The sequence below is a fragment of the Pelodiscus sinensis genome, chromosome 3, assembly GCF_052426305.1.
Source record: "Pelodiscus sinensis isolate ZL-2025 chromosome 3, ASM5242630v1, whole genome shotgun sequence".
NCBI classification, from domain to species: Eukaryota; Metazoa; Chordata; order Testudines; family Trionychidae; genus Pelodiscus; species Pelodiscus sinensis.
Genome location: NC_143054.1, coordinates 171,119,458 through 171,133,575, shown reverse-complemented (window position 1 = coordinate 171,133,575; position 14,118 = coordinate 171,119,458). Strand labels below are relative to the sequence as shown.

The window sequence follows — 14,118 nt, the reverse complement described above, 5'->3', positions numbered from 1 at the left end:
TACATGACCACATGAAATAAACAGGAACAGACTTACTCTTGGATTATTGGGATAAGCTGTGTGCCAAGATCCTCACAATGAAACCATCTTTCAAATAGGACGTTGGTTGATTCTCCAACATAATATCTGACAAAGTAATAACATTAGTAAATCATTCCATTGCACAATGGTTATTTATATAAAATAGCATTTTAAGGGTTAATGCAATGAACTATATTTTATTAATAAGTACAGTGCATTAGCAGGACAGTGTTTTCTAGTGGCTAGCCTAGAAAGTCTGTATTCTTCAGTCCTATTTTCAGCTCTAACACAGTCTTGTGGAAAAGCTTCAGAGGTGGTAGCCAAGTTAGTCTGTAACTGGAAAAACTTAAAAAACAATGAATAGTCTTGCAGAACTTTAGGGTACGTCTATTAGCGTTATTTCTAAATAACTTAGTCCGTGTCAACACAGCAGGTAGTTATTTTGAAATAATGTTGAAATACTGTCAAGCTGGAGGACTTCTTACTCTGACTCCTGTTACCCTTATTGAACGAAGAGTAAGGGAAGTCAGAGGAAGAGTGCTCTATTTCAAAATAAGTGCTGTGTAGACGCTCCCAATTTTGAAATAAGGTATTTTGAAATAAGCTATGCAATTGACGTAGCTCAATTTGCAAAACTTATTTCGAGTTAAGCCCTGCAGTGTAGACGCACCCTTAGGGTATGTCTACACTACCCCGCTAGTTCGAACTAGCGGGGTAATGTATGCATACCGAACTTGCTAATGAAGCCCGGGATTTGAATTTCCCGGGCTTCATTAGCATAAAGCTGGCGCCGCCATTTTTAAAAGCCGGCTAGTGCGAACCCCGTGCCGCGCGGCTACACGCGGCACGGGCTAGATAGTTCGAACTACCTAGCCATTCCGAACTATCTGTACACCTCGTGGAACAGATAGTTCGGAATGGCTAGCTAGTTCGAACTATCTAGCCCGTGCCGCGTGTAGCCGCGCGGCACGGGGTTCGCACTAGCCGGCTTTAAAAATGGCGGCACCGGTTTTATGCTAATGAAGCCCGGGAAATTCAAATCTCGGGATTCATTAGCAAGTTCAGTATGCATACATTACCCCGCTAGTTCGAACTAGCAGGGTAGTGTAGACATACCCTTTGAGATTAACAAAACATGTAGATGGTATTATGAGCTTTCGTGGGCACAACCCACTTCTTCAGATGAATGGAATTATTAAAGGTCCAATTTCTAAATAAATGGGGGTGGGAGGGAAGGGAGAGAGAAGGAAAAAGAAGGGAAATAAACCCTTGGAAAGTCACCTAGAGTGGGCAACACAAAGGGAGTTAGGTGTTGCAACACTGTCCTGGAATTTAACTTCCAGGCACCTAAAAAAAGAAAAATCACAGGAACAACACAGTGATCCACAAAAGCAGAGTTAGATGTCTGAGTTCCCTATACAGTGAATAGTAAGAGACAGGCACTAAGAAAGCAATCCACAAAAAGCCAGCATGCTAGATGGGGAGTTGTCTAAGCTAGCCACTGGGGGTACATCTACACAGCAAGGCTAAAGTCAAATTAAACTGTGCAACTTCAGCTATATCAATTGTGTAGCTTAATTCGAAATAGCTTAATTCGGCTTTTCATGCTGTCTACACAACAGGAAGTGGAAGGAAGAACATTCTTCGTTTGACTTCCCTTACTCCTCATGAAATGAGGGTTACCAAGAGTCAGAGTGAGAAGTCCATCAGTTATTCTGAAATAACACTGCTGTGTAGGCGTACCCTGGGAGTTGCTGAGGAGAAAAGTGTGTGTTAAGCGCTGCCCCTCTCACAGAGTTAGGCACCTCACAGTAGCCTGGATTTAAGTACCAATCTCTGTTTAGTGGTCCTTGAACAGAAACCCACTACAAAGGTATCAGGCAGCTTGGCTTTAAATGCCTCGTGTTTCTTGTGGGAATTAGTTAGGCACCCATATTTGAAGGCCTCCTGTTTGAAGAGAACTAAGTTAATGCTAATTAAGAACTTTTCAATTCACACCACCAGCATCAGCATGGGAGAGTTACAGAGCACCACTTTGGTGCATGCTACCATTCACACTCTTGTAGTCCAAACTGTGGTAAGACAAGCCCTTTACTGACAGTTCTGTTTCTAACAGGGCTTTAGAAAAAGCCTGGAGGCTAGGCTTTGCATTTCTAGCTTTGCTTGACTGTTTATCTTTGCCTAAATATTTTTAATTTATATAAAAATCCTTGACAAAATTCAGTGTTATGATTAAACTTAATTCCAGTGTGGCCTCAAAAGTGCTGCCCAGAAACATCAGAATAATGAAAGTAAGATTCATTTTAGAGGCATTAAATTCTGGACTGAGTGTGTCTAGTCCTGATTTCTGTCATTGATTGGCAGTGAAAATGCCCACTTTCTTATAATTAAGGTTTTGCAGATTATAGGGTTGCCAGGTGTCTGGTTTTGAACCCAACAGTCCAGTATTTGAGCTTTCTGTTCAGGAAAAAAATTGAGAAAATATAAATGTCCGGTATTTTCTAAATAAGATGTAATGTAGATTGTGATGTAATGTCAAGTGTGTCTGGGTATTTTTGTCGAAACCATCTGGCAACCCTAGCAGATTATCCATACAGGCACTAAACATGCAACCTGCACTATTTATTTACTGAACAGTGCACTTGAATACATTTTAGTCTGCCGATTGTAAACAAGATGATGGCTTTTAATTCTTTTAATTTCTTCTCAGGTTATAAAAGCAAGAATATATTGGTCCATGAATAAGCTCTACATGAGCTTTTTAGAAACCATATGCCACTGCCACATTCATGGACTACACCTGGGAAGCAGAAGTTTTACCAAGAAAAGGTGATTCTATTTAATGTTGCTGAATAACTTCAGTTTTGAAGTACAAATATATAATGTTCTCTCAAATATTAGGTTATTGTGTTTCCAGTTCAATTTATCTTTGGTTTTTGAAAATAAAGCTAGTGAATTTTTTTATAAATGTGAATGACTCTGAGCTGTTTTGAAAGGAGGATACAGTGTTGTGACTGAACACTGTTTCAGGTGTACTGTGTGCACCTGTAACTCAAAATCCATTCAGGTGACTTTCTGAAAGCAGGCCCATATGCAGGAATTTCTGTGGGGGTGCTTTTTTTGTAAATGTGGACTGCAATTCTTTTAAATATAAAGGAGTTCAAATTAGTCATACAATGAGTGTGCATGAGAGGTTAATGAAAAATTTGATTGGAAACAGTGATTGCTAAAATGATTTTGTTATAGCATACTAAAAATGTATACAATCATAAAGGTTTTATAGAAATTACCTTATGGGATCTTGCTGTAATATTGTAAGTGAAAAACAATATTCCAAAATATTCCAGTCTTTGTCTTCAGAGTTTTTCAATTATGACTATATATAAGCTAGTAGTAGTGAAATAGATTTTAGGTAACAGCAAACTTTTCTTCATGAGAGTAAATTCACAGCTGTGTCTAAGACTTGTTAGTATTTAGTTTCCATCTTCAAAGAGAGTTTTAAGTTCCAGTCTTTGAGGGAACTTCCCAGTAAAGATATCCACCACTTCATCTAAGTCCACTTTCACTGCATAGTGGATGTTCATGAGTGCAAGACATGAAAATCGCTTTTGCATCATGCAAGCACTTGTGTAATTGTGCACTCTCCAAAGAGCACTTTCGCTGTGTTCACATTCACAACTTGTGACAGGAATAGTACAGCATATCTTCAAGAGTGCAAATATGGTTTCAAAGTGTTCTGAAATCCTTAGATGAAAGTCTATATTTAAGTGCAAACATACAACATACTTATAAAAGACATTTCAATAAGGAACATATTAGCTAACCTGTTTATTAAAGTGTGTGTGTGTGTGATAGATACCTGCTATTTTCATTGATAATTTACTAGGAAAGAAGTAGAATACAACAATGTAGCGAAACAATAACTCATATGAGAAGTTTAACAGATCAGCCCCATATCTAAAGCAAAAAACCATATTTCACCTGAGTCCATCTGTTTCTGTGTTTAACCTTTTCCTCTCGATGACGAGTCCCACAGTCTCTGCATATCTTTGAGGAGAGTGAGGTATCCTGGCAGGCAGGAGAAACATCTGCCCAGACAAAGATATTGGAAACAATAACTATAACTGCCTCACGTATGTTTCTTTTCTTTTTGCAGGCCTTTGTTCACCCTCCTGCTTTTCTTCTATTCCCGTTGATCTTGGCAACTGAGCCCACATTGATACCAGCAGCAAAATAGATGCTGTTGCTAGCTTTCCCAGGTTGGTGTCTTGTTAATGGCAACCTTTCATCCAGCAGTGATCACTGTCTTCTTGGGTATTGAGCTGAGCTCTCAGTTGTACATTTGAACCTCTCTAGTTTGGCACCCTTGGGACCTGAATAGTGCTGAACCAGAGAATTTGCCGAACCATGGGAGGTCAATATTGTCTAGCAGCACTATCAACACTTCCACTGCTTACTGGGCTCTTAGAAGACATTTAGGGGTTAGTTAGAACTCAATAACAGCTCAATAAACAAACTGTGGGAAACTTGGCCCCACCCATGAGAAGTGGACAGCCAGCTAATTAAAGTTATGGTGGACCATGGATGTTGCCAGACCAGAGAGTGGCAGACTAGAAAGGTTCAATCTGTATCATCACTGCTGTTAGACAATTAAAATAAAGAACAAACCAGTGACCTTATCTGAGATTCAGAAAGTTACTGTAATTTTTGAATCATGGTAAGTACAATTAAAGGAAAACTTGTTATTAGCACAATGGTGTTCCTATGGGTATGTCTACACTACAGCACTAATTTGAACTAACTTAATTTGAATTAGTTAATTGGGACTAAGCTAATTCGAACTAGTGCATCTAGACCTAAAAACTAGTTCTAATTAGCATTTTCCTAATTCGAACTAGCATGTCCACATTGAGTGGACCCTGAACTGGGGTTAAGGATGGCCGGAAGCAGTGCCGGCAGGGCATCAGATTAGGACTTAGAGCATGGAGCTGCTGCCTCAGGCTAGCCGAGGGCTGTCCTTAAAGGGACCTGACCCCCACCCCAGACAGACAGTTCTCAGGGGTTCCCCGCTCTCTTGTCTAACTCGATGAGGGACAGCAAAGCAGTCCTGGCTTGGAGTGCCTTGAATGCCCACACTCGGCACATCACAGCACTCGGCCATCAGCCCGGCTGCACTTGCCGCAGGCTGCCATCCGGAGGGGGGGTCAATCGAGGGGCTTCAGGAGAGCTTCCACCCCGAGGAGCCCACAGAGCCAGCCCATTCCTCCCCATCGGGGGCTCGTACCCCATTCCTCCCTCACCTCCTTCCACTTGCCCCTCCCTATCCCCCCTGTCTGTCTGGCTGTCACTTTATAGGCCAGCTATTTTTTCACTGAAATGTTATGCACACTATATAGTTTGTGTAATGGATTGGTACCTTTTACAATGGAATTTGTTATATTTAATTCACAATATTATTAATCATTACCTGGATCAGTATTTTATCCTGCTCTGCAGTGGAAATTTGAATTGAAGTACAGTAATTGTTATGATAGTCATTTAACATGTAGGTATAATAATGACAAGTACAAACTCCTGTTTACCTCCCCTTCTCTGATGTGGATATCTCTGTGATTTCCATTTTCAATTATCTTCAAGCACATGTCTCCATCCACCTGGTAAAATAACTGAAGTGTAGAAAAAATGACATTAAGCCATGTGAGCTTACTAACACAGCTCTAGCCTGCAATCTTTTGATCCCTAATTCATTATGGGATCTTTTAACAAGGGTCAGGACTAATTCAGGGAGAACAGAGATTTACACCTAAGTGACCAGAGTAGGTAGCAGTCAGGGAAATTTTGTAAAGGAGTTTAGAGACAGAGAGCATGAGAGCCAGAAACACCTAACAAGTATACTGCAAACTTAGACCAAATTTTATTTGCAGTGTTTTGGTATTTCTGTTTCCAATCCTAGCAATAATCCCAATGGGTACACACAGCAGTGCACATCTACGTTACAAGCCATTATTTCGAAATAATGTCGAGCAGGAGGACTTCTTACTCTGGCTCATGGTAACGAGGAGTAAGGGAAGTCTAAGGAAGAGTGTTCTTCCTTCAACTTCCTGCTGTATAGATGGTGCCAAAAGCCGAATTAAGCTATTTCAACTTCAGCTATGCAACTGATGTAGCTGAAGTTGCATAGCTTTATTCAACTTTAGCTCTGCTGGGTAGACGTGCCCAATATGTGTGAACCTTAAAAACAAAACAAATCAAAACAATTTTTTTTCTTCCTCTAGAACAAGGGTGGACAAAAGGGCCTCTGCAGGCTGGATCCAACCCGCCAAGTGGGTTGATCTGGCCCAAGGAGGCCCTGCTGCTTCCCTGCCACCAGGCCAATTAGGAGCACCCAGCACTTTGAAGCACCATGAGCTCCTCGCAGGGCAAGAGTTGTCGTGCACTCCCCCGCCCTCAAGTCCTGATTGGCCTGGAGCAGGAGGAACGCGTGAACATTTTTGAAGTGGCCCCAGCCAAAAATTATTGCCCACCCCTGCTCTAGAAAATGGTCTTGATTTTATCTTTATTTACTTGATTCCAAACCAATCCACATATTCCTAGTGGACACATCTCTCAGGCTTCAGAAATTATGAATAAAAATGTTTGCTTCAAAAGGAAGTGAAAAGGTAAAGGAGACCTGCCTCTATGGTAGGTATACTGGGAGTCCTTAAACTTACAATACAATTCATTCCTCAGAATTGCATTGTGAGTGGAAACACTGTAAATTGAAACTGCTGTCAAATCAGGGGATTGGCTTCTGAACGAAGGCTCGATACACTATTTTCACCACAATAACCCAGATTTTTGTATTAAATGAAGTATAGATGACTGTATAGCAACACCATCGTATTTATTTCATAAGCAGTATTGAAATAAACATATCATATCATATATATACTTTGACTTTCCAGAATAGAGCTGAAAGGGGATCCTTTGCAGTGGTTTGTCTGATTGGCTTCCATGGCCAGGATAGCTTGCCTTGCCATTTGTTTTTGAATGGCTGAGCCTGGGGTTGGGAGCCAATCAGAAAGCTTGAATAATGAAATAAGTGATTGGCTGAGGCTCAGCATGTGATCCTGCCGTTATAAGGGTGAAATGAGCATTGTGCAGAGAAATAGGCAGTCAATCGAAAAGCGTCGTAAGTGGTATCTGACGTAGGTGTTTTAAGTCAGAGGCCTCTCTGTACTGCAAAACAGCCTCTCCCCACAGCTCATTCAAGTCAGGGGTATCAATGTGGATAGGGACCCCAGAATAGTGAGAGCAATGGATGGAGGTAAAAGTAAGGCAGTGCGCCCTTGGGTGCCACTCTGGCAAGAGCTGGTTGGGATGTTCTCCTGTAGGCACACCTCGTGCGGCTGGTGGTGCACTCTCTCAGCTGGGCTCTCAGGTTTTCTGCTGCAGGCTGTTGCTGGTGGCTCAATGAGTGCAGCCAAATGAGGCAGGCAGGTATGAAAGGGATCAGCGGGGGGCATGCTGTAGGGGAGGTGGGCACGCTCCCAGCTGGGCTCCTGGTGCATCTGTGCCTATCCTGCTTCCCCTCTCCCACTGGATACCAGGCAGTGCATGTGCATTCCCTGGCATGCACTGCTGCCTGTGAAGAAGATAGAGGAAGGAAGTGACAGGCCAGGGGTCTCTCACACCACTGCCAGTTTCTCTGCAGCAGTGCCCCCAAGGCTGGCCTTTGCACTGGGCAGTCTGGGCCCAAGATGAGGGCAACACAACTGGTGAGGGAGGGAGTGCCACAAAGGGCTCGGACAGCACCCCTCCCCTTTGGTACCCTTTTCCTAACCCTAATCCAGCCCCCTCCTCTCTGGTCCTTGTTTCAGCCCAGCCAGCAGGCTTCTCCCCACTCCTCCCCTCTGGACAGATGAGGGTTCCAGTGCCACCCAGCCCCTCCCTCCTGGGGAGTCCAGAGCTGGAAAAGTGTCCCTTTCTGCCAGAAGCAAAAGTTTGCAGCATGTGAGTGAGCAGGTAGGGGCCCAGCAAGGCTGGGGAGAGAGGGAACCAAGCTCAGGGAGTAGAGCCAGGCACAGGACTTCAGGGAACAGTGTGTGTGTGTGTGGGGGGGGGGAACCAAGCTGGGGATGGCTGTGACAGGAGTGGGGCTGGGAAGGAAAGGGGGGCAATTGTCTGGCTCAGTGACTTGGAGTGAATGTGCTAGGGCTACCTGGGGAGCAGTCTGGTGCCCCTGGGGGACAGCAGCTGTTCTGATCTACTCCATGCACTGCATCTGCTCCTATCCCCTCTTCTTCCCACATGCCTGGCCGCTGACCCCCTGTCCTGCCTGCAACTCCCTGCAGTCTCTCTAATCTTCTTTTCACTCTGTCTTCCTCTCCTATGAAAGTTAAGCCCAGATACCAAGGTTCCCCTCTCCTCCCTTCTGGAGCAGGAATCAGCAGCAGATGTGGACTGGGGCAGGGAGGGACACATTTTTGGCTATGGAGGAGGGGAAGTTAAAAGAAAATGAAAGGTGACTGACTGCTCCTTTGCATTTCAGCTGAGAAGGAAATGAAAAGACCATTTGGGAGGTGATGGCCCAGAGCCATGGCAAGCAAGGGCCTGAATGAGGGCTGGACTCGGTCATTAGTATTAGCTGTTTCTATTTTGTCATTCAAATGGGTTTTGGGTCATGGCTGACATGTCAGCCATCATATAAAATGCTTCCCTGTGGCCTTTCGCCATGTACCCAAAGATATCTCACCGCCAAGTCCCTATCCTAGGAGAAGAGTGTGTGTGGCTGACGTGTGTGTACAGTGTGATTTCCCACCTTCATGCACTCAGTGGCCTAAGCTTGACACTCCCATGCTGGAGCCTCCACATGTATTTATGGACAATAAATTTGGCAGAAGTTTAAAATATTCTGCACAGGCAGGAGGGGCAGAATGGGGGAGGGTCTCTAGACTCACAGTTCTGGCAAGGATTCAGAGCTCCACCAAAGCCCCATCCAGGACTGACAGCTCAACCCTACCTGGGACTGAGTTTTCAGCCCTTCTGTCCAATGGTTCTGACCAAGCTTTCAGCCACCTCTGCCAATAGTGGAGCTAGAAGTGGTAAATGAGGACATGGCCTTGACCAGAAGAAACAGGACAGGGGGTTAGCCTCCCATGCCTGGCTTGTTCACCTAGCCATTTTCCTTTTATTCCATGTAACTACCAACTCATGACTCCCACCACCCCTTGTCATTTTAATTTGGTCTGGTGTCACCGAGTGATTGTGTAAAAGGCTACAATAGCTTTCACTAAAAAGGCTGATGGCTCATCTTACAGTATAATATTACTTAAGTGGAAAATTGCTCACTATACATCCCTTCAAAGAGAACTTTTGGGGAGAATTTGTCTGCCAGTGACTATCACAAAGGCCTGTTCACTGGCCATGCTGGTAATTGAAAGGTAGTTTCTGAAGTGCTCTCTCTGGTTGCCATATTTTGCTTCTGTTCAGGGTGCTGCTGCAGAACATTACCATGGAAACATAGTCTAGGAAGACAGAAAGGGCCAAAGTCCACTAATGCCCACTCTCAGGAAATCACACAGGCATAGTTATAGTCTTTCTTCCTAATGGCTAACTCTCAACTGCAACCAAAAAAGAGAAAAAAAAATGTGCCTTGGTTGTAAAATTTCTCCCTGGTCCCAAAGCTCTTCTGTTTAAACTACTATAGGTGAATTGCAGATGCCCAGCTCAATGTCTGTGAGCCTCTTCATCCCTATTTTGTGGATTGAAGTAGGGTATAGAGCTTGTGCTGGCCTTCTGCATAGGACTGATTTTCACCCTGTTCTGACCAGGAATAAAAATGGACTCTTTCCTGTATTAAATGTTTTGATTGCTTGTGATCCTGCTCCCATTCAAGTCTAGTCTGCCAATCCTGAATATGGATAAACTATAGTTCTGACTTCATGGGTATCACATAATGGAGGCTAGATCTCCCTGTGATGGAGTATGATCACAGAAGACCCTTGGGGTTGTTCTCTGGTGTGCTGATTATGCCACTGACACTCACCTTCTTGTTCTCTGGGGATCCCTATTACCATGTCTAGCTGGCCAGAGTCTCTGGTCTTTCCTAGACAAGACACAGAGTTGGGGTTACTGCCCCCCAAAGAGAAGTGCAGATGCTGAATCACTTCAGCTCTGGGAGAATGGAATTCTAGGGCACAGCACTCAGAAACCAACCCTCAAAAGGCATCAAAATCCCAAATCTCTGAGTAAAAGTTTTACACAAAGAATGCTTATGAGGATATTTGCCATTATCAGTGAAAGAGAGAGATGCACACTGGTAGTCCTCCCCTCATAACAATTATTTATACTGGGCCTGATAGTAAACAAAGTGTCTGAATTAAGTACAAACAGTAGGATTTACATGGTTGCAAGTGAAAACAGACAGATCAAAGTAAGGTACTCAGGTAAAATAAAAAGAAAATGTACAGCTAGTTAAAATTCGCTAAAAAACCCAACCTTATTGCAAGTAGATTAAAAGAGCTGTTCTTGTTCTAAGCATAGTCTTCAGGTCAAAGATGATGTTTTACACTAATCTGGGTCCCCCAGATCTCTTCATGTCAGCTGAAGAACAAGGGCTGGTAAGATTCCTGCACTTGGGAGAAGACTATTTAAGCAAGGGGAAGTTTTGTTCTACATTCTCCCTTCCATGGAAAATTACTTGGGTCAAAAAATGGCATCCCAGTACCAGGTGGTATGATCACTTGTCTTATTAGTCTAATAACCTTTGGACTTACAGGACAAACAAGATTATTTACAAGTCATTAAGTTGATCAACCAGTCATTAAGGTTTCCAGGCACCAGTACTGGCTCTCAATAGCACATTTAATACTATAAACAGTCTCATATTTAATATTTCTAACTTTACATACAAGAATGATACATGCACTAAAATAGGATATACAGATCCAGCAGACTGTAACATTAAAATTGATGGATTACATGAGGTATTTTATTTAAAGCATCTCTGAGTTATGCATAAGCCAATTTTCATAAAGCTGGGGGGGGGATCATAACACTCCTCAAACTTCATACTGTTAATGGTGGGATAATAAGGGTGGATTATAGCATAGGCCTGTGGGGATCATGATCTGGGGTCTTGGCCACAATGAGGCTGAAAGTGACAAGCAGGCTGTGGCTTTGACCAGAAGAGGCAGGAGATTGTTTCTGATTCTGCTTCCATTCAAGTCAATGGAATGGACCCTTATGGAATGCCAAGGAACCTTAACTCTGAATTTACTGCTCTATTGTTAAAATCGTGCAAATAGGGGTGTGTGATGGTGGTGGGAATTCATTCATTCGTTTGTTTGTTTGTTTGTTTCATTATACTCACTTCAAATATTTCTGCATCGGTACTATCACAACACTTTTTACAGCAAGTTGGGGTTTATTCTTTGAAATAGTTTTCAGGAAAACAATGTCTTTTTAAGAAAAAATATGTCTTTCATTCACCTATAAATCATTTGACATTTTGAGGAGCACATGTGGCAGTAATTATCCAGTTCATTACTGTGCTGATTATGTCTTCTGAACTTTATCAAGATAACTGTCAGCTGTTTAATGGCTCATTGAGTTACAGACTATGTTCCTTTCATTTCAGTAGTCATAGGAGTAGCTAGTAATAAATATAAGACTATTGCCCTTGGGTGCAACAGTCATCCATATGCTGGTAGGACCTCTCCATACTATGGGGCAAATACAATCCTCCTGCACAGCCACAGGAAACCCTTTGGCAGTGTAGGTTCCAATAGGTGGGTGTGGTTGCAGTGAAAGTGCACATTGCTATGGACCCTAGAAAGATCCCTGCCTTCAAAAAGCCTATGGTCTAGATAGGCAATGTATAGGCAAGAGAAGAGAAGAAAAACAAGGGTGGGTTTAGGTTGTTTGAAGTCTTAATTTTTGTACTCTTATTTAATTTGGTTTTGATATTCTCCCAAATTTTGTACATTTTCTTCCCCTACCCTTCCCTCTGTGGTAGTCTGAATGCTCTTTCAAAAAAGCCCTGTTTGCATTCAAGAATGCCTTTTTTTGAAAGAGCACTTTCAAAAAAAGGCGTTCTTCCCTGTAAAATGAGGTTTACTGCGGTCAAAAAAACCCGCCACGTTCTTTTGATTTAATTTTAAAAGAACACAGTGGCAGTCTAGGCGCAGGGGAAGTTTTTTTGAAAAAAGGCCACTTTTTTCGAAAAAACTCTGTAGTCTACACACCCTTGATGATTATCTGTCCTTCTGGAACACATGGAATTAGACTCAATTGAAAAACAAGATAGTGGGCTAGATGGACCTTTCTCTGACCCAGTATAGCTGTTCCTATGAGCCCTTTCTTATTTACTATCTGACACTGTCCCATTTCTGTTATTGTAAAACTTTCCTGCTTTCTTATTAATCTATTACCTATTACTTTCCACTTCCCCACTGCCCAGAGTTATCATCAATTTAGCATTGGCCCTTTACCTTTACAGTATGGCTTAATATTGCAAAAGTGGAGTGGTGAATGGGTCTATTGGCAGCTGCAGATGCAAAACATTTCTGAAAATTACACAATCAACATTGAGACTGGTAGTTTGGTTTTGATCTAGTTCCCCTGATCTTTCCAGAGTATCCAAGACACATCTCCTCTCCCTAAATCTGTTCTTCCCTTCATTTCATTGCATTCCAAATGTAGAGGATATTACCAGTTACCAAAGTCATTAGAGTACAGAAGAACATAAGAACGGCCTTCTGGATCACACCAAAGTCTTTCAACATTGGCCAATGCCAGATGCCCCAGAGCAGTGGTCCCCAACCTTTCAGAGCTGCCGGGTGCCCAGGGGCGGGGCTGTTCACATGCTGGGCATCTGGGGGTGGGACTGCGCATGCGTCGCACACCCGGGGCCACCCATGTGCCATGCACTCAGGGCCTGCAACGCGCATGCGCCACACGCTGGGGGCGGGGCTGGCCCAGATCATTCGGCGGGTGCACATAAATGCCCCAGCGGGCGCCATGGCACCCGTGGGCACCGCACTGGGGACCACTGCCCCAGAGGGTGTGAACAGAAACACGTAATCATCAAGCAATCCCTCTCCTGTCATCCATTTTCAGCTTCTGACAAACGGAGCTAGGGACACCATTCCTACCAATTTAGCTAATAAGTATTGATGGACCTAAACTCCATGAATTTATCTAGTTCTTTCTTGACCCCTGTTGAAGTCCTGGTCTTCACAACCTCCTCTGGCAAGAAGTTCCAGAGGTTCAGTACAATGAAGAGCAGTATCTTAGTTTGTGGGCTTTGCTTTATCTTCTTAATAATCAGCTTTGTTCTGTTTTATATCTCTTTATTAACTATAAAATGTGTATTTTAAGTTGTCAAACTCATTTCTGGTTTATAATATAACCCAATTCATGTACTCTAATTGGGGGGGCAGGAAGGTATACATACCTTCCACATCATTGAGGGAGAAGGTGAATTTCACATAACTTTTTGTTTGTACCTTAAGGGAGCATGAACACCTGGGTGCTGGGGAAAGTCCCCTAAGCTGACTCATCCCAGAAATGTATCTTCTGCCACTGGGTATTTGCTGGAGGCATTAGTACCAGGCTCAGCAAAACCAAGTAAAGGGTTTTGCAGTACTGCTGCTTTTCTTGACTGGGCTGTTTCACTGGGAAAAGCCTATGAGAGGTATCAGCATCCTCACTGTAGCCTAGCCCCAGGAAGTATGCATCCAAGCAATGAAAAAGAATGAAGCAAGTAGCAGAGAGTCAAAAATACATGCCTCCAGTTCTTCCAGATTAGAAACTGGGTTTGTTCAGCACCCTGCAAGATAGGACTCTGAATTGGCAAATATCATGTGTGTCTGATAATCAAGAACTAAATTAATTTACAGAGCAAATCACAGTCTGATGTGGGAGTACAGTTTGGGTGCTGTCCCGGCTTCACAGGTGACTGATGTACATGGGCAAAGAATAACATAATTTTCTCTCCCTTTCTCATCCTAAGATTTTCAAGCATGAAAAATCTGGAAAAGCAATTGGATGAGAAAGGGAGAGAAACTATGTTTTTCTTTGCTCATATGCATCAGTGACCTGTGAAACCTGGTT

At 43.1% G+C, this 14,118-nt stretch overlaps 1 protein-coding gene across 1 annotated transcript in view; it reads right to left on the bottom strand.

The window, feature by feature from the left end:
* Positions 1-14,118, bottom strand: part of HAAO (3-hydroxyanthranilate 3,4-dioxygenase) — a 70,066-nt gene that overhangs the window by 37,036 nt on the left and 18,912 nt on the right. Inside the window, exons 3-5 of the mRNA XM_006133988.5 lie at positions 5,604-5,687; positions 4,003-4,109; positions 37-126 (exon numbers count right to left, since the gene is read on the bottom strand). Of these exons, the coding sequence (XP_006134050.4) occupies positions 37-126; positions 4,003-4,109; positions 5,604-5,687 (281 nt within the window). The remainder of the gene's footprint in view (positions 1-36; positions 127-4,002; positions 4,110-5,603; positions 5,688-14,118) is intronic.